The sequence below is a fragment of the Pongo pygmaeus genome, chromosome 4 (genome assembly GCF_028885625.2).
Source record: "Pongo pygmaeus isolate AG05252 chromosome 4, NHGRI_mPonPyg2-v2.0_pri, whole genome shotgun sequence".
Lineage (NCBI taxonomy): Eukaryota > Metazoa > Chordata > Mammalia > Primates > Hominidae > Pongo > Pongo pygmaeus.
In genome coordinates this window covers 43423514-43444177 of record NC_072377.2, presented here as the reverse complement: position 1 = coordinate 43444177, position 20664 = coordinate 43423514, and the positions used below count along the sequence as shown (strand labels likewise).

At 45.8% G+C, this 20664-nt stretch overlaps 1 protein-coding gene across 13 annotated transcripts; it reads right to left on the bottom strand.

Moving 5' to 3' along the window:
- Nucleotides 1-7640: 7640 nt before the first annotated feature.
- On the bottom strand, nt 7641-15998 carry LOC129037359 (endogenous retrovirus group 3 member 1 Env polyprotein-like). Of its 13 annotated transcripts, none has more exons than XM_054489378.2 (4): nt 15674-15998; nt 11014-11119; nt 10820-10908; nt 7641-10438 (listed from the first exon to the last, which is right to left on the bottom strand). In XM_054489378.2, the coding sequence occupies exons 1-4, from the start codon at nt 15820-15822 to the stop codon at nt 10435-10437; spliced, it is 348 nt and encodes a 115-aa protein (XP_054345353.1). In that variant the 5' UTR covers nt 15823-15998; the 3' UTR covers nt 7641-10434. The 13 variants fall into 13 exon arrangements, with proteins under 13 accessions (XP_054345353.1, XP_063520858.1, XP_054345352.2 ...); XM_054489380.2 differs by having other exon boundaries at nt 10178-10438; nt 10820-10895; XM_063664788.1 differs by having other exon boundaries at nt 7641-10908.
- Nucleotides 15999-20664: the final 4666 nt, after the last annotated feature.

Sequence of the window (20664 nt, the reverse complement as noted above, 5' to 3'; positions counted from 1 at the left end):
TGCTGTCATTAGCCAAGATAAGGAATCTTCAAGTTGAGTAAGACTGGATTTGGAATTGTCTGGGGGCTTTCAAAAGAGCCATTCAGTAAATAAGAAAGAATAAGGCCTGCAGCATCAGAGTCTGAGCTGGGGGCATAGGTTTGTGTGAATTTGGGCATGGTGGCTCAGGTCTGTAATCCCAGCACTTTGGGAGGCTGAAGTTGAGGACTGCTTGAGCTCAGGAGTCTGAGACCACCCTGGGCAACATGGAGAGACCCCATCTCTACAAAAAAATAAAAAATATTAACCCAAGGTGGTGGCATGCGCCTTGCTGCCAGCTACTGTGGAGGCTGAGGTGAGAGGATTAAGTCCAGGATGTCAAGACTGCAGTGAGCCCTGTTTGTGGCACTGCACTCCTGCCTGGTCCACAGAGGGAGACTCTGTGTGAAGGTGGGGAAAGAAAAGATTTGTATGAATTTGGTGCTGCTTTGTATTTCAAAATAGGAAAGTGGATATATGAATATATGGCATAAAAGGTCCAGATACCGGACCCCACTGAACTCAGTTGTTTTCAAGATCTGACTTTAACCTTGCTAGGCTGAAGAATCTGGAATGGTTCAGATGTTTCTAGTGCAGCTATAACTTTTGCCTCCTTTAGAGTAAAGCTGTGGAGGACTTGAGTATACTCAGAGTGGATCTGAGAGGTATCTGCTTCCAGAATGAATTAGAATTCCTGAATTTGAATCATAATCAGATGGCTGTTAAGGGGTTATTGAAGACATATGGCTCTTAAGTGCACAATACTGAATTCAGGTGAATATTATAAATATTTGTAAGTTGGATTATATTATGGGAGCACTTCGTAAAAATTGCCACGCAGGGATAAATGTAGGAAGGGGATTGCAGAGTCTGATACCTAAAAAATAAGTGGAGCAGCATTTGGAAACCCCTGTTCACATTTCCGATCTCTTTTCTCTCATTAGAACCTAACTGCTATCCTCTAATCCCTACTTTTGAAAAAACGTATTTAAGGCTGGGCGCGGTGGCTCACGCCTGTAATCCCAGCACTTTGGAAGGCCGAGGCGGGCAGATCACAGGGTCAGGAGATGGAGACCATCCTGGCTAACATGGTGAAACCCCGTCTCTACTAAAAATACAAAAAAATTAGCCGGGCGTCGTGGTGGGCGCCTGTAGTCCCAGCTACTCGGGAGGCTGAGGCAGGAGAATGGCATGAACCCAGGAGGCAGAGCTTGTAGTGAGCCGAGATCGCGCCACTGCACTCCAGCCTGGGCGACAGAGCGAGACTCCGTCTCAGAAAAAAAAAAAAAAAAGGAAAGATATATTTAAAAACTCAGCAAACATTAATGGAGATATTCCAAAAGCCAGGCTCCTGGTTCCAAGACCCCACTCAGAGGACTAAGCTCAAATCTAATAAGATGTGTAGGCTTGGGGCCAGTGGCGCAAGGGGATATCCACAGGAGGGTCAATCGAACAAGGCCTCAGACTCATGAGCCTCAAATGTAGACGTTAGATTTTTCCTCCAATTGAGATTATACATACAGCCACAGAGCTTCATGGATGCGAATGAAAATGGTCATGTCTCAACTTTTAAACTGTGCTCAATTAGAGGAACTCATTGCCTATGGCATAGTGTCATGTAGTAAAATGGTTTCATTGTTGTCTAATCTTGTAGTTAGTACAGTGATAGTACATTACGTTTTTGTGTTAAAAGAAGTCATTTGTTATCCCAGCACTTTGGGAGGCCGAGGCAGGCAGATCACCTGAGGTCAGGAGTTCAAGACCAGCCTGACTAACATGATGAAACCCCATCTCTACTGAATTAGCCAGGTGTGGTGGCGCATGCCTGTAATCCCAGCTACTCGGGAGGCTGAGGCAGGAGAATCGCTTGAATCGGGAGGCAGCGATTGCAGTGAGCTGAAATTGTGCCACTGCAGTCCTGCTTGGGCAACAAGAGCAAAACTCTGTCTCAAAAAAAAAAAAAAGGCTGGGCGCGGTGGCTCACGTCTATAATCCCAGCACTTTGGAAGTCCAAGGCGAGCAGATCACGAGGTCAGGAGATCGAGACCATCCTGGCCAACACGGTGAAACCCCATCTCTACTAAAAATACACAAAAATTAGCCGGGCGTGGTGGCAGGCACCTGTAGTCCCAGCTACTTGGGAGGCTGAGGCAGGAGAAAGGTGTGAACCTGGGAGGCGGAGGTTGCAGTGAGCTGAGATCCCGCCACTGCACTCCAGCCTGGGCAACAGAGCAAGACTCCATCCCCACCCCCCGCCAAAAAAAATCATTTTTAAAATTTAGCTTTTAAAACACATTTAGTTTTTATTTTACTGTGTTTATTCTTCGTGGTCAGGCACACTTGTGCCCTTTTGTTTCCTCCCTTGAGGTGTGGGCCTGGACTCCTAAAACCTCCATTTCTAAATTTGCCTTACCAACAGGGTCACAATGGTAGGCAGACTTGGTGGGACATGAGGCAATAAAAAGATGAACAGTCATTCCAGTTATGGCTTGGCAGTGGGATGGCAGCACATTAGCTTGGCTCTCACAGTGTGGGCTGCTTTGGTTTCTTTTCCTAACCGAACTCTGACAGGTAGAGTCCTCATGTCCAGGAATAATTCCAGGAAACAATAAAAAAAAGAAACAAATTGGTTTTCAGACCAGGACACAAACATAACCATAGTGGATGAGAGCTCATTCATTTACTAAACTTGAATGTGGTTATTACTTCATTGCTATTGTAAACCAAAAATAAAATTTGAAGCCCCCCGCCACCAACGTCTGAATGGACCCCTCTTCTCAGCCAAGGGCATTCCAAAGTCAGCCTGAAAAAGTAGTTTCAAGCCATGCTGGGAGGGGGAAGTGAGACGTGCCTCATTATATTCTCCTCTCTTTTAAAATTATTGATAGAACAGACTCTTTAAGTCTGGTTAGAATCATTTACAATCTATCTCTCTGAAGTCTTCCACCTGGAGGCTTCATCTGCGACACCTTTGTCTCTGGAACACCTTATGGCAACCCAGGCATTCCTTTCTAGAGATAATAGTTATTGCAACAAATTGCCAATCATAAAATTTTTGAACCTCTCCAACTTGAAAGATCATGCTTCCAGTTATTCTGCCTTTCTGGACTGAACCAATGTACACCTTAAATGTATTGATCTCATGACTTCCTAAAATATATGTAAACCAAGTTGTGCGCTGACCACCTGAAGCACATGTTCTCAGGGTCTCCTGATGGCTGTTTCATGGGCTAACGGTCACTCACATTTGGTTCACAATAAATCTCATCAAGTATTTTACAGAATTTGACCCTGTGTCTGCTGGACCTCCCGGAAGAGCAGCACATGTGCTGATTTCTTTGGGTTTCAAAATTGACAACAGTCAATGGAAAACTGGATCCAAATTCTACCAGGGAATACTGTGCCAGGTGCTTTCAGTGGGATCCTTGCTGTCTCTGGGATTTCAATGGTCTTCTCCAGGGCTCATTAAATAACTGGTGAGATCCCTAACTGGCATGGTTCCAGAAGTGACGTGGAAGTTAGGAAACTCAGGCAGTCATTGATTTCCCAGCCCCACTGACGCTTTTCCTCTATCTCCTGGCTGAGAAAAGAAGACCAGGAAGAGCTGTGAGGGACTTCCAGGGTGGCATGTGGCTGTCTCCAGCACATGTAGATAACCCGGATTCTATCTGTAACAGGCTATGCTGATGGATCAGCAGGTTAACCCAAGCTGAAAAAAGCAGTCAAGCACTTCCTTTGGTGTGTAAGGCAGAAACCAGGACATCTGCTGCTCCACCAGGGTACAAAAATCAATCCTATTTCACCAATTTGTCTCCTCCGTGTGGGGAGCATAGGGCATTGAAGGTGGATGAGAATCACCATCCACCTTCTGCTGCACAGGAAAGACAAGGGAACACTCCAGGGAAGACAGAGGAGGAAAACATCGAGCAGCCCCAGGTGGATGTGTCTGTGTGTGTGTGTGTGTGTGTGTGTGTGTGTGTGTGTGTGTGTGTGTGTACCTTGACAGTGGGTAGAGGAAGGGAGAGGAGGGTTGAGGTCTTCCCACTAGAGGAGTGAAATGAGCAGAACTGAGAAAAGAGGTCAGAGAAAAGAAAGAGGAACCTACAAGCCACCACAGAGCTTTCTTTCCCCAGGGAATGGTCTCTTGCCCGACTAGGGGCTGCGTATCCTTGTGAAGTCACTGGAGGTTTTCAAGGGGTGGGCTTCCCGGCTTCAGTAGACTCAAGGTCCCTGGGGTCCAGTTAGGATAGGCGCCTGTGAGGGCTCCCGAGTTGGAATAACAGTCGGAAGAACTGACAGGGCTGGGGGTGCACTAAGCACACTCTACGCCTGAGAGTTGAGGGTGGGGATGTTGGAGGGAAAAAGGGCTGCTTTTTCCCCGTGTGCAGGCTTCAGATTCACAGGGGGTGTGAGGAGAGGGCGGAGGAGGAGGAGTCAGCGGCTATTTATGCTGGGAAGATGGCTCAGTTGAGAAGTGAGGCAGATGTGGCCTCAGAGGGTCTGGCGGATGGCTGCCGGGATCACCGGGGGCTGGACTTTGAGACGTCCAGGACGAAGTCCTTTCCGTGCTGCCCTCACTGTGTCTGCTGGAACTGTTGGAGCCGCAGTGCAGCCTAATTTTGACTTCAGGTAAAATAATTCAATACACTGAGGCCCAGGGGGAACAAAGCAAGGTCTACTCCATATCTCTGAACAGCTGGTGTCTTTCAGTGCCTAAACTCAATCAGAAGCCTGGGAGCAAAAGTTGCTCTCCAGTGCAGTCCATACAGGTTACTTCTTGCAACACAGAGGTGACTGAAGCATAGTAAGCAGATCTAGAAAGGCAAACATCTCTAGCAGATCTAGAGAGGCTAGCCAATGTTAGCTAGCAGTGTCTTTATGTTGATAAAACTATTCACAGTGTTAACTTTGTTTGTTGGTTTGTTTGTCCGTTTTTGTCTCCCAGGCTGGAGTGCAGTGGTGCGATCTCGGCTTACTGCAACCTCCAGTAATTCTCCCGCCTCAGTCTTTCCAGCAGCTGGGATTAGAGGCTACCCACCCCCACACCCAGAATTTTTTGTAGAGACGGGGTTTTGCCATGTTGCCCGGGCTGCTCTCAAACTCCCGATTTCTTAGTCTGACCAAGTCAGAGTTTAGCTATTTCTTAGTGTAGCAAGTTGAGATTTATTCCAGTTTCGATTTCTAGTTGTAACGATGCTGGCTTTATCCGTGCCTACATATTTGTAGTCATTGCAAGTTCCTGTTTTGTAATAGGAACCCCCATTATAGCCGTGCTTGCGGTTTTTGAGTCTTGTAGAAATCTGGGTACTGCAGAATGTAATTAAAAAAAAATTTAGCAGTGCCTGAAATCTTTTAGTCATACCAAGTGTGATTTCACAATAGAGATCCTCGCCCTGGCTGTGCTTGTGATTTTTCACTCATGCAGAAGTTGAGGTGTCTAGGCTACAGGAACTTTTTGGTGTCGCAAATACCGGTTTAGCCATGGCTGTTTCTTCTTAACCCGAGGAAATTTCGGATAGACGCAAGAGGCACAGGTTTAGTGCTAATACAAATATGGCCGTAGGATCGCACCGTTCAACACTGCAATTTCTTTGTAAGGTTATTTGTATGTTTTGCATACTCAAAAAAATTTTTTTTGATGTGTCTTTTTCTGGGAGCGAGGTTACTAGTGTATTTTATTTTCATTTCTGTGCGCTTTAAAAATTTAATTATTTTATTTTTTATTTAAATGTTATGTATTTTATTTTCTCTTACCCACTGCCTTCCCCAGGAGAGTAAATGTGGCATAATTTCTTCTACTGATTTTGAGTATCATGTCTCAGCTTCCTACTAACTAGCCTTCTCCCGTGAGCCGGGGAGCAGAACTGGTGCCTGGTCTCTGGGGTTCTCTTCCGCTGCTCTGTGCGTATGTCGAGCCAGCAGTTTCACATCAGCACTTTCGCCAATAGCGGAGACTCAGTGTTTTCTCCGCTGCCTCACCTTTGGAAGCGCGGAACAAAACAGAACGTTTCGGCCAGGTGCTGTGGCTCACGCCTGTAATCCTAGCACTTAGGGAGGCTGAGGCGGGTGGATCACTCGTGGTCAGGAGTTTGAGACCAGACTGGCCGGCGGGTGAAACCCCGTCTGTACTAAAAATACACTAGTTAGCTGGCCGTGGTGGCGCGTGCCTGTAATCCCAGTTACTCGGGGGCCTGAGGCAGTATGCTTGAACCCAGGTGGCGGAGGTTGCAATGAGCCGAGATTGCGCCACTGAACTCCAGCCTGGGCGACAGAACGAGACTCCTTCTCAGCAACAAAACAACCCAGAACGTTTCTCGTTCACAGGACTCAGAAGTGCTTTGTGGTAACGCTTCCTCTCTCCTAGCACGGCCACTTTCCCCGGGCTTGCTGTCTCACGGTCTCAGCCCAATGATTGGCCGAGGAGGCACTCTTTCAGCACTGGAAGGGCTTGGGCTCGATTTTTCCGCCACAGGCGTTTCATTGGGTAGGTGGTTTCTCGGTGGAAGCACCGTACAACCTTCCAAGCCCCGGTATTTCTCAGAGACGGCGATTTCTTAGTGGCAATACCTTAACTGCGCCAAAAATGAAGTTTGCCGCTGGGTACACCGCTAGTCATTCAGTGTGGGCATTTGCTATTGATGCAGGATTTTTGCTTCTAAACTCAGCTATATCCGGGTCCTTGTCTCACGATCAGGAGGAAGTGGGCACGCGGATATCCAAGAGTGAGGGGAGTAGAATTTATTAAGTGTAAACGAAAGCTCTCATCAAAAACAGGGGTCCTGAAAGCAGGCTGCTGGTTGCTCCCTTAACAGTTGAATACAAAGGCTTTTCTATGAAGCTGATGAGGCTGGGTTCCCTGTTTGTACAAGGCGAGAATTCCTGGAGGCTTCATCCCATTCCTCCAGTGCGCATGCGCGCTCTTAGTCCGCTCTTAGTCCGCAGCAGGCGTGTTTAGGCAAGTCCCCTGCTTAAGTTCCCTTGTCTGCACAAAACACCACAGGTTCTCTGGGGACCCTTCCCTTATAGTCTCCCTAAAGCTGGCTAACTCCTTTCACTATGTCCAAGTACCCCTGGTTCCTCGGACTGGCACGTTCTCAGTCATAGCACCGCTCATTCGTCCAAGCGGGATTGATCTCGGTGGCATCACCGCTGGTGGGTCGAGCCTGCAGCTTCTTCTGAGCAGTTTCATTAGTTTTTGGGTCCTAGCACCGCTAGTGGTACCACAGTGACTCGTCATAGGTTGCAGGACGTTTGCCAACTCCACCCCACGCTGCCTGCCTAGGTTCAGGCTATGGGACAAAACAGACTCCTGCAAAGGAAGAATCCCGAGGGTTGGATATTTAGGAACGACGTCCTTTGCAGTGCCACGTCCGCGGATGCTGCACTTGGCTTTCTCCTCCCTCCTGGAGAAGAATTGATGTTTACTTCTCCCCACTCTCCGGGCTGCATTATCCAGGGATTTCGGGGACTAGACTACCTGAGATTTTAGAGCTTCTACTGGATCATCCTTTTGGAAATAATTATCAGTTACAATAATGTCTATCTGGGCCGGGTGCGGTGGCTCACACCTGTAATCCCAGTGTAGCAGGACGAGCCGCAGACAAAACTCCTCAGACACCAGATTAAAGAAGGAAGAGGTTTTTTATTCGGCCAGGAGCATTGGCAGACTCGTATCTTAAGAGCTGAGTTCCCGGAAAAAGAAACTCCTGGCCCTTTTAAGGGCTTACAACTCTACGGGGTCTATGTGAAAAAGTCATAATAGATCAAGTAAGCGTAAGGAACGTGACTGGGGGCTACATATATCAGCTAACAGAACAAAAAGTTTTACAGTGCTTTCTCATACAATGTCTGGAATTTACAGATAATACCAGTAGTTTTGGTCAGGGGTTAATATTATGATTATTTTAGCCACCAGGGCCAGGTGGTGGTGCCAAGGTCGTCTAGCTATTTATCTTACTTCTGTTTCTTTCCAACTTTTTGGTTTCTCCCTTTTTCTTCTGTCTTATAAACTAGGGAAAAGGGGAGGTTGGGGAGAAACTGAGGAGGACAACAGGAGAAGTGGTAGCCTCATACCATATTTCCCCCCTTTGAGAATTTTCACTTTTTAGTGGGAGTTCTGACTCTCATCCTCATTTTCTGAGTCTCTTTGTGAGATAGAGCTATAGTGATTCATATAATACACGTGTGCTGAAGTTTTCTGATGAACCAAAGTAACAACAAAACCTTTTATCATTTGAAAAAGCAAGGATAATACGCAGGGGGAGCAGCAAGCAAGTTCCTATCACTAGCAATACACCTACAATGAGGTGTTTAAATCCTCCTATAGCTGGAAACCATTTTCCAAATAAAGACTCAGGATTAAACTCGTGCCAAACCTGTACAGGCACATGTGCCACCTTTGTCATGTCCCTGACTATGTTTTTAACCACCTGTCCTTGATCATCTATTTGTAGGCAGCAATTGGTTAAGTTAAATTTTCCACAAACTCCTCCTTCAGCTGCTAGCAAGTAGTCCAAGGCCAGTCTATTCTGATAGATAGCATTCCTCATTTGGGTTTCCTGCCGAGCTAAAACAGTCAAAGCTCTGCCAGTTTAATTAATAATTATTTCTAAGATGGCCTGCAATCTTATGATCTGATTGAGCATGTAAATGGGGGTTCGGTATCCCCATGAGCCGTCTTGTGCCCATGTGGCAGGCCCATAATACTGTATGATCCTTTCAGGGGGCCACTCATTATCTTTCCAGTTTCCTATAACTATGCCTCTCTTTTCTCGGGAGGCATAGACAGGGAAAGCTAGGAGCTCACCCGTTTTTATGGGTAATAAGGAAAAGGATGGCTTAATAGTGCCAATAACCCAACTGCCTGCCCATTTATTAGGTAACCGAATGTAGGCTCTGTGCCCACATATCCAGTATAGTCCAGCGGGAGCCGTCCAGTCCTGATGAGATTCTGGATGAACCCAAGCAGTTTTTAATTTAGAAAATTTACTAAATGGATTCTTTTCAGTGTGGTTTAAGCCCCACCAAGTAATTATCTTTGTTGTACTGTTATACAACTTCTGTCCTACACAATTAAGCTTTCTTACAGGGATGATAAAGTCTTTCCCTTCTCTAGCTATACAGTATTGTCCAATAATTGAGGTTTTTAGGACCCAGAAGTTGCTAGCTTGGGCTCTCGGAACTGGAATTATATCAGGAGCTGGATCAGTAGGCACCAACTCTCAGGCTTCTCAAGGCCATCGGTCTCCAATAGTGGTTCCCCCACATACATAACAAGAAGCAACATTAAGGGAATGAGCTACATTTTCTGCTAATTGGAGAAACAAATTTTTTGTCTTTTTTGGAAGTTCTGGTGCTGGCAGATTCAGCCCCTCATAAAAGGTTTGAAATACCGGTTTGGGGGAGTGCTTGTGGACCTCCCTTCTAACTAAAATGGCAACCTGGGGGTTTAAGCCTGTCCCATTGATCCCCAGGGTTACACATTTTCCCTTTTTCCAACAGGGATCTAGGGGATTGGTAATTGTTAGTTCTAGTGGGTTACAGTGACCGGCAGCATAGGAGGGGTTGGCTTCCCCCTTCTGAAGATAAACCGGGTCCTTTTTGTTCTTTTTCCAAGTAGCCCAAATAACACATGGCCAATAGGCACAATTTTCACAAACCCTGGACTCATGACAAACATATTTATTTTCTACTCTGTAGCTCCTTTCCCAGTTAAGAGAACCACATCCTATTCCTAGCTTTTTATTCTTAATGGCTGCACAAGCATCAAATCTTAAAGTTATTTGTTTGGGGATTCCTTTTTCTTCTGTTCTAGCTATTATTTTACTTGTATCACCTAGGAAAAGGCCAGTTCTTATTCTTATTTCAAAAATGGTGGTTGTAGGGGGCTCAGATGGGTTATAACATACATCAGGTTGGTCATTTCCCAGGCTACATACCTTGTACTGAGTGGCATTATACAAACAAGTTTCTTTTAATGTTCCCATACATTCATAATAACTATAGAACAGAAACATTGTTTTAATTTGCTGTCCTACCTCGGTGACCTGATGAATACACTGGGAACAGTCCCCAGTTTGAGTAAGGTCAGTAGAAGCCCTTACTGTATAAGTCCAAAATTTAAGAAAAATGAATCCCATGATGAGCTTCCTCATGCTTCAGCTGTGCGTGGACCAGTCAGCTTCTGGGTGTGACTGGAGCAGGGCTTGTCGTCTTCTTCAGGGTCACTCTGCAAGGGTTGTCTGGGCTTGGTCTTGCCTCCCAGGTTTCAGGCGCTGCAGGTTTACACGGCTGTGGTGGATCCAGGCTGGGATTCCCTCTACCTTCACAGTGGTGGGAGTGGTCAGGACGACAGTCTGGGGTCCTTTCCACCATGGACACAAAGAGGCTACGTTCCAGTCCTTGATCCACACTCGATCACCTGGGGAGAAAGGTTGAACTGGGGAGAATAAGCTAACAGGGCATCTCTCATTTACCAGGCTGAGATTGTTTGTGTAATTTTTCCTAAAGCCTGTAGCTGTCGCTGTAACTCAATTTCACCTAACTCTCAGGGAGTGCCTGGAAGTCCCCGCAATATAGGAGGGGGCCTATGATATAATATTTCATAAGGGGAATATCCTGTTCTTTTAGAAGGGGTACATCTAATTTTAAATAATACCGTAGGGAGAGCCTGTATCCATTTTAATCCTGTTTCCTGACATACTTTCCCTAAACTATTTTTGATAGTCCTATTTATCCGCTCCACCTTTCTGGAACTCTGAGGCCAGTAGGCAGCATGCAGTTTCCATGTGATCCCCAATACCTTTGCCGTCTTCTGTACCAAGTCAGCCACAAACGCCGGCCTGTTACCTGAGCCGATCTGTAAGGGCGGTCCAAATCTAGGAATAAGATCTCGAAGAAGCACATGAGTTACTTCACGAACTTTCTCAGTTCATGTTGGATAAGCGTCCACCCACCCAGAATAGGTACACACAAGAACTAGTAAATACTTGTTACCTCCACACTTTGGCATCTCTGTGAAGTCCACCTGGAGATCTTCAAACGGGGCTGCTCCATAAGCTTGTATGCCGGGGGGAACAGCTGGACCTTGCCTCGCATTATGCTGTCAGCAGGTAACACACCGCTGCGTCACCGTTTTGGCAAGGGCTGACAAATGCAAGATGTAGAAATACCAGCCTAACAACTTTTCAAGTGATTCCTGACCTAGATGGGTGGTTTCATGCACAGCCAGTACAACTGCAGCTCCTAGCAGCTGTGGCACAGCTACTGTCCCATCTGGTAACCGAATCCATCCTTCCTCCATTACTTGTCTTCCCTCTGCCTGGAGAAAGTCCTTTTCTTCTTTAGAATAAGTAGGTACAAGATCAGGTGCTTGAGGGAGCAGGGGGGCTGTCACTGATGCCCGGAAGGGGGCAGATGCTGCTTTTTGAGCCTCTAAGTCAGCACAGGAATTCCCCAAACCCACCAAGGTGGAAGCTCACTGGCGTCCTCTGCAATGTATAACTGCCACCTTGTGGGGTTTCCATACCGCTTCTATTAATTGCAAGATTTCTTGTTGATATTTTATGTCTTTTCCCCCAGAGTTCAATAGGCCCTTTTCTTTCTATAATGCTCCATGCACTTGAAGGGTTAAAAAGGCATATCAAGAGTCAGTGTAAATGTTTACAGTCTTACCTTCACTGAGTTCTAAGGCCTGAATTAAAGCCGAGTTCAGCTTTCTGAGCTGAAGTGCCCTGGGGCAACGATCTGGCTTCGACAACAGTGTCCAGAGTTACCACTGCATACCCTGCACATCTCTCTCCTTGTGGGTTGATAAAGCTGCTCCCATCCACATACAGTTCCCAGTCTACTAATGCCCAAGGCTGGTCCCGGAGGTCAGGTCTGCTAGAGTAAACTGAGTCCAACACTTCTACACAGTCATGCTCGACAGCGCTCTCTGATACTGGGAGCAAGGTAGCGGGATTCAGGGTGTTACAAACTTCAATGATTATATGGGGATTTTCACAAAGCAAACTTTGGTACTTAGTGAGTCTAGCCTTCGTTAGCCAGTGATGTCTTTTAGTATTCATTAAAGTCACCACAGCATGGGGGGCCTTTATGTTCAGGTTTTGCCCAAGAGTCAGCTTATCTGCTTCTTGTACTAGCAGGGCAGTTGCTGCCAAGGCCCTCAAACATGGGGGTCATCCTTTAGAAACCCCATCTAGTTGTTTAGAGAGGTAGGTCACCAGCCTGCCTCGGCCAGGGCCCCACAGTTTGGGTTAAAACTCCAACTGCCATCTTTTCTCTTTCTGACGCATACAATGTAAAAGGCTTTGTCAGATTGGGTAGTCCCAGGGCTGGGGCTGACTTAAGTCTTTCCTTTAACTCATGAAAGGCTTGCTGTTGCTGGGATCCCCATTCAAAAGGTTCCCGGTCACCCCCCTTTGTGACCTCATACAAAGGCTTAGCTAATACTGCAAAGTTTGGGATCCACAGTCTGCAAAACCCTACAGCCCCTAAGAATTCTCTCACTTGCCTTCTGGTCTTAGGCTCCAGTAGATTACAAATGACCTGCTTTCTTTCTGATCCCAGGCTGTGCTCCCCCTGTCGGATAGTAAATCCCAAGTAATGTACCTGCTGTCGGCAGATCTGAGCTTTTTTCTTGGATACCTTATACCCACAGTCCTCCAGGTGCTGGAGTAGAGCATCTGTTCCCTTGGCGCACCCGACTGCCGTGTTGTGTCCCAGCAAAAGGTCATCAACGTACTGGAGCAACACGCAGCCTAGGTCTCTGGTGGGAAACTTCTGGAAGTCTCGAGCCAATGTCTCCCCAAAGATGGTGGGGGAGTTCTTGAACCCATGGGGAAGCCGGGTCCAAGTGTACTGAGTAGTGACACCTGACTCCAGATCTTCCCACTGAAAGGCAAACAGCTTCAGGCTCTCAGGGGCTAATCTGATGCTAAAGAAAGCATCTTTCAGGTCCAAGCAGGTGAACCAGCTGTCCTCAGCTGGCAGCAACCCCAGCAATGTGTCCGGGTTAGGTACTGTTGGATGTAAAGTCACTGTAGCCTGATTAACCAAGTGCAAATCCTGTACTGGCCTGTAGTCCTTGGTCCCAGGCTTGGGAACAGGCAGGAGGGGAGTGTTCCATGGAGACTGACAAGGAACTATAATTCCAAAGGTTCTTAGGCTCTTGAGATGGATCTGGATACCTTCAAGAGCTTCTCTGGGGACCGGGTACTGTTTTTGCCTAACCGGCTGGGCCCCAGGCTTAATTTCTATAAGTACGGGGGCTTGGTTGACTGCCAACCCTGGAGGGTTGTCTTCTGCCCACACTCTTGGCCACCGCTTAGCCAGAGCTGGTCTTATCTATTGGCCTGGCTCAGTTAAGAAAAGTCTCCATTCCTCCTCTCGGGGGACCATAAGGGTCATAATGACTCCCGTTCTGGGTAACTTTAGCAGCAAAGAGCCATGCTCTGTAAAAGAGATAGTGGCTCTCAGTTTGCTAAGAAAGTCCCTTCCCAACAAGGGCAAGGGACAGTCAGGCATGTACAAAAACTGATGAATCACTTTATGTCCTCCTACAGTACAAGTCCGGGGCAAGCAGAAAGCTTGTTTTGCTGAAACTCCCATGCCTCCAATGATGTCAATAGTCTTTTTGGATAAGGGGCGACTGGGGTGGTTACTACTGAATGTTCGGCACCGGTATCTACAAGAAAATCAATGTCTTTACCCCCAACTGTCATCCTGGCCATAGGCTCTTTGAGGGTCCTTGAGCCTGGTCCCCCTCAGTCCAATAACCCTTCTGCCAGGTTGAGCAGGGCCCCTTCCTCCTTGTCTGGAGCCTCCTGCTCCGAGTCACCTTGTTTTCCTTTTAGCTGAGGGCATTTGTTCTTCCAATGTCCTATTTCTTTACAATAAGCACACTGATTACACTGCAAGCTCTGATAGCCAGGCTAAGTTTCTTTCCCAGGGCCCTCCTTCCCTTGCCTCTTTGTGGGGACCCCTCTAATTGCTGCAGCTAACAGGTCAGCATTTCGCCGGGGCTGACGTTCATTCTCTCTGCGGTTTTCCTTGCAGCTTACTGCATCCTTGTTTACAAACACCTGGTTAGCTATTTCTAATAACTGTGATGTGTTCATCCCTGCAAACCCAGCCTGTTTCTGCAGTTTTCTTCTAATGTCTTCTGTGCTTTGACTAACTAAAGCCGTGTTAATCATGCGTTGATTTTCAGGGCTATCGGGTTCAAAGGGAGTATACAAACGATAGGCCTCACACAGTGTCTCGTAGAATTGTGCTGGACTTTCTTCTTTTCCCTGAATGACCTCAGAGACCTTGTTAACATTTGTGGCCTTCTGGGCTCCCCTCTTCAATCCTTCTAAGAGAGCTTCCCTGTATCGGTTTAGCCTTTGCATATCCTCTCTTTCATTTGGGTCTCACTGGGGGTCGGTTCCCAGTAACTGGGTCCTTACATACTCTTGGGGGTTTTGGTAATCAGCCAGTGCATGTTCCTCTAGCCACTTAGTTGCTGCTTGGAGCACTCTCCACCTTTCATCTGTGTTAAAGAGGAACATGAGCAACTGGTGGCAATCAGCCCAAGTGGGGTTATGGGTCTGGATAATAGTTTGGAGTAAATCAATTAGAGCTTGTGGCTTTTCAGTATAGGACGGGGTATTATTTTTCCAGTTGAGAAGGTCAGCAGAGGTGAAGGGCTGGTACACAAAAACACGCCTCTCCACCATGTGCCCATCCTCATCTATTCCAGTATACCGCTGCTCTCTCAGGGGCATTTGTATCCCCATTTTGGGTCTTAAACGAGCTGCCAAGGGAGGGGTTTCTCCCGAGGCTTCATCTCCTCTCTTGTCTACTCTGGGTGGCCTAGGGATATGTTTGTCTTGTGGAGGCACAAGCACTGTGGACTCAAAAGTGGGGAACCTCTCTCCCTGGTAAGGAGAGGGCACCACTGGGATCACTGGTGCCATCTCCTGCAATGGATCTTCTGATGTTGGGTCCAACAGAACTTCAGGAGTTGATTTCCCTCAGTGGGTGGAGCGGGATCCTTCCTTGACTCTCTGTCCCTTTGCTACTAGCACTGCTGCTGCCTGCCCTCTTAGCCACTGTGGGGGGTCTAGCACCAGCTGTAACCAAGTGTCTATGTATGGAAACTGGTCTGAGTGTCCTGACTTACCAGTTACCTTGTGCCATACCTTAGAAACAAGGGACCTGTCCAGGCTTCCTTCTGATGGCCAACCCACTTCTAATGTTGGCCAATCTATTTCACACAAAGTTCTAAGTTTCCCTGGTGTCGTAGTAACCCCATAGTCCCCATTAAATCTCTTCTTAAAATTTTTCAACATAGTTCCTAGAGGAGTAGGCTTATTTTGTGTCTGACCCATGTTTCCTCAAGACAAAACACCAAGCTCACACCACACGCACACCACAAAACAAAGAATGGGTAAAAAGGGCACCCACACACTTTTTCAGTTTTCACCAAACCAGAATCAAAACCAAAATCAGAGTATCCAGAAATCCAAGCCAGGTCAAACCAAAACCAAAGTATCAAGCAATTCAAGTCAAGTCAAAAACAAAAACCAAAGTGCCAGTAGAGGCACGCCGTGGGTGATCAGGCCACGCTTCCACTCAAATGGAGTGGGCAAGTTCCGAAGACCAGTCTTACCAAGTTTCAAATGTCTGGACTCCAAGTGCCTGTTCCTTCCCGGTGTTCAGCCACTGCGTTGATCCTCCATGGGGGCCTGCCATGCACTGCTCTAATGAGGCGTTCCACCGGGGCAATTGCCTACCCGGGAGCGCTTTCAGGATCCGCATCGCTCAAGCTGGCCGGAGTCCCCCGCAGGGATGCTCCACAGGGCAGGCCTAAGCCGCCTAAGGGGCTGCCTCGGCTGTCCATCAATTACCTCACTTCCTGGTCAGGGAACCAAGAAATGTAGCAGGACGAGTCGCAGACAAAACTCCTCAGACACCAGATTAAAGAAGGAAGAGGTTTTTCATTTGGCTGGGAGCGTCGGCAGACTCATGTCTTAAGAGCCGAACTCCCCAAAAAAGAAACTCCCAGCCCTTTTAAGGGCTTACAACTCTACGGGGTCTATGTGAAAAAGTCATAATAGATCAAGTAAGCGTAAGGAACGTGACTGGGGGCTACGTACATCAGCTAACAGAACAAAAAGTTTTACAGTGCTTTCTCATACAATGTTTCGAATTTACAGATAACACCAGTAGTTTTGGTCAGGGGTTAATATTATGATTACTTTAGCCACCAGGGCCAGGTGGTGGTGCCAAGGTCGTCTAGCTATTTATCTTACTTCTGTTTCTTTCCAACTTTTTGCTTTCTCCCATTTTCTCCTGTCTTATAAACTAGGAAAAAGGGGAAGTTGGGGAGAAACTGAGAATGACAACAGGAGAAGTGGTGGCCTCATACCATACCAGCACTTTGGAAGGCTGAGGAGGGTGGATCACGAGGTCAGGAGATCGAGACCATCCTGGCCAATATGGTGAAACCTCGCCTCTACTAAAAGTACAAAAATTAGCCGGGCATGGTGGCGCGCGCCTGTATTCCCAGCTACTCGGGATGTTAAGGCAGGAGAATCGCTTGAACCGGGAGGACTAGGTTGCAGTGAGCCGAGACCCCGCCACTGCATTCCAGCCTGGCAACAGAGCAAGACTCCATCTCAATAATAATAATAATAATAATAATAATAATAATAATAATAATAATGTCTATCCATGTTCTTTAAAAACGTTTGCCTTCACGATTCTTTGTCAACGTTTGGTTGTCTTTCTCAATAAAATAACAGAGAAACTTCAAATGCCTTTTGTTTCTTTTGTTTTGTTTGATTGTTGTTGTTTCAGGATTAAGACCAAGTCAGAGGTCTGTTGCTGGGTAAGGAGTGCAGGTAGGAAAGAAGCCAGGACTCCTCCCACTTACATTCCTCGATTCCTCAACCCAAGCACATACTTGGTAGGACTGTCTTTGGCCAAAAGCTCTTATCTTTCCAAGTTCTTCCTGGGCTCTGACAAGTGCCTGGGAAGTGGTACTGTAGTCCCCAACTCTACAAATTGCTATTCTGGAGGGTGGGTTGGCAGAAATGTTGACTAGTTGAAATGTGAGTGGGGCAGCTTTGGTAGGCAATGATTACCTAAAGACTGTAAAGCCAGGCGACTAGACCTGTATACCTTGGTGGTGAAGACCTAGGAAACCAGGTCTCCATCACTTATACACTACAAGGTGTAACATTTCAGAACTAAACTGAAGTCTTATGCTTCATATTCCTTTTCAGTAAACTCAGTGGCATACTACACTAATCATGGTGTCCACTTTTTTCCTGAGTTGTATACTATTGAAAGATCTTAGAACACTCTAGCACAATGTAAATGTTCATTATTGTTGCGAGAACTCAGGGACCCCAAATGGAGGGACCGGCTGAAGCCATGGCAGAAGAATGTGGATTGTGAAGATTTTATGGACATTTATTAGTTCCCCAAATTAATACTTTTGTAATTTCTTATGCCTGTCTTTACTGCAATCTCTAAACATAAATTGTAAAGATTTCATGGACACTTATCACTTCCCTAATCAATACCCTTGTGATTTCCTATGCCTGTCTTGTCTTTAATCTTTTAATCCTGTCAGCTGAGAAGGATGTATATGGTCTCAGGACCCTGTAATAATTGCCTGAAGTACACAAATTGTACAGCATGTGTGTTTGAGCAATATGAAATGTGGGCACCCTGAAAAAAGAACAGGATAACAGCAATTGTTCAGGGAATAAGAGAGATAACCTTAAACTCTGACCGCCAGTGAGCCAGGCAGAACAGAGCCATATTTCTCTTCTTTCAAAAGCAAATGAGAGAAATATTGCTGAATTCCTTTTCTCAGCATGGAACGTCCCTGAGAAAGAGGATGCGCACCTAGGGGTAGGTCTCTGAACTGGCCCCCCAGGGGCGTACCTGTCTCTTATGGTCAAGATTGCAGAGGTGAAATAAACTCCAGTCTCCCATAGCGCTCCCAGGCTTATTAGGAAGAGGAAATTCCTGCCTAATAAATGTTGGTCAGACTGGTTGATCTCAAAATCCTGTCTCCTGATAAGATGTTATCAATGACAATGGTGCCCGAAACTTCATTAGCAATTTTAATTTCGCCTCGGTCCTGTGGTCCTGTGATCTCGCCCTGCCTCCACTTGCCTTGTGATATTCTATTACCCTGTTAAGCACTTGATGTCTGTCACCCACACCTATTCGCACACTCCCTCCCCTTTTGAAAATCCCTAATAAAAACTTGCTGGTTTTTGTGGCTTGTGGGGCATCACGGATCCTACCAATGTGTGATGTCTCCCCCAGATGCCCAGCTTTAAAATTTCTCTCTTTTGTACTCTGTCCTTTTATTTCTCAAGCCAGCCGACATTTAGGAAGATAGAAAAGAACCTATGTGATTATCGGGGCAAGTCCCTGATACATTATATATTAATTACAATTACTTTATATAATTGTTCTTTTTCAGTGATTTTTTTTTTAATACCTCAAATCACCAAGCACAAGCCTGAATCCACTAAAATCTCCTCTCTAACACCCTCATTTTGAGACAGCTCGTGGCTCTCCATGATAAGTTCTTGGGTGAGGAGTAACAAATCCAGTTTCTTCAACTGCGAATTCAGTTTCTGATGGTCTTTGGCTAAAGCATATTCACACATACGAGGAATTGATGAAAATGACATCTAGCAGGGACGTTAATGGTTCTTAAATACTTTGGGTTCATTTCTGATTGGCCTTTATTTCTAATAAAGGTATCTGAGGGTGGGCGCAGTGGCTCACGCCTGTAATCCCAACACTTTGGAAGGCCGAGGCGGGTGGATGATTTCAGGTCAGGAGTTCAACAACAGCCTGTCCAATATGGTGAAACCCCGTCTCTACTAAAAGTACAAAAAATTATCCAGGCGCGGTGGTGGGAGCCTGTAGTCCCAGCTACTCCGGTGGCTGAGGCAGGAGAATGGCGTGAACCCGGGAGGCGGAGCTTGCAGTGAGCCGAGAGATCGTGCCACTGCACTCCAGCCTGGGCAACAGAGCGAGACTCCATCTCAACAAATAATAATAATAAAATAAATAAATAAATAAATAAAATAAAAATTAGCCAGGCGTGGCGGCGCTTGCCTGTAATCCCAGCTACTCGGGAGACTGAGTCAGGAGAATCACTTGAGCCTGGGAGGTGGAGGTAGGTTGCGGTGAACCGAGATTGCACCACTGCACTCCAGTCTGGGTGACAGAATGAGGCCCTGTCTAAAAAAAATGTATCTGAGAAAGGCAAGAAAGAAGAAAGTTTAGAGAGTGCTTGGAATTTTTAAAAAATCTTTACTTCCCCCAAATTTGGAGAGTAATACTTCATCACTGGGAAGGGGAAGTAGTTTCAAATATTTCTGTAATTATTTGAAAGTGGAAGTTATCAAATAGAGTCCCATAATAAGTTTCCTTATTAACAACTTGGAAGTTCCTAGAGTTTTGAAAGGTAATGTTTTGGATTTTTTTAATAGAGTATAAATTTTGTGTCTATACTTATTTGCAAGGAGATCCTGCCCTGAACTATGATAAGTCTGGGTATTGTGATTATTGTTTTCTTATCGTTAGAAAGTCTTCTCTCTTTAAGTTTTGTCTGTCACCATTCTTTCCACGTGGGAAAGCCTTTAAAGGACACAGTCCTCAAAGAAAAATAAAACCCTCTGATTATGATTGTGTACGATAAGTTTAATTGATACTCCTGTATTGTTCTTGAAAATATAGTACTTAATTCATAAAATACTTGTCAAAACTAGAGTGTATTTTGCCCCACACCTTCAGTAACATTAGGTATAATAATTTAAATGATCTTTGTAGTTGCTGAGGCAAAATTGTATAAATACTTGTGTAAAAATAGAGTGCATTTTGCCACACATCTCTAGTAATATTGGGTATAATTAAATGATCTTTGTAGTTTCTCAGGGAAAATATACATGTTGGTTTTAACTTTCATTCATTTAATTTGGAAGCATCACATTTCTACAGGCATAAGCCACCTCACCAGGCATTTTCTTCTTCATTTTTTCAGTAAAGAAAGATAAAAATAATGTCCATTCTTTGTAAGATACTGGAAAATAACTTGGTTTCCAAAGAGTTTCCATCCAGTCCCAAATTTGGAGAAATGAACCTGCACACTCCAGTGCAATGTCAAATCTAGACAAACAAGAGGCAAATGTTATTAACATTAGAAAATGTATAGTCTCCATTAAAAGCAAGAATGGGAATTCCTTGGGACCAGAAATGCAAAGAATTCCTGGAAGTGGATTCTAGGTGTCTGCAGAATGAACCCTGAGAGAAGACGCAGCCCCAGATAGTGAGTGCTTATTGGGGGAATTCTCCTGGTGACCCCAGGAAGCTGGCTTCAGCTTCTTGCAAACTCCAGTTCTTGCAAACCACTATTCTACTTTGTCGCTACAAATTTGTCTACTCTAGGCACCTCACACAAGCGAATCATGCAGTATTTGTCCTGTTTGACTGGCTTGTTTCACTTAACATGTTGTCTTCCAGCTAAATCCATGTTTCAGCATGTGTCAGAATTTTCTTTCTTTTTGGAGCTGAATAATGTTCCATTGTATATACATACTCCATTTTGTTTATTTATTCATC

Excerpts from the sequence above, each read along its gene's own strand:
- LOC129037359 (XM_054489370.2), bottom strand. The coding sequence starts at position 10,172 with ATGAGGAAGCTCATCATGGGATTCATTTTTCTTAAATTTTGGACTTAT.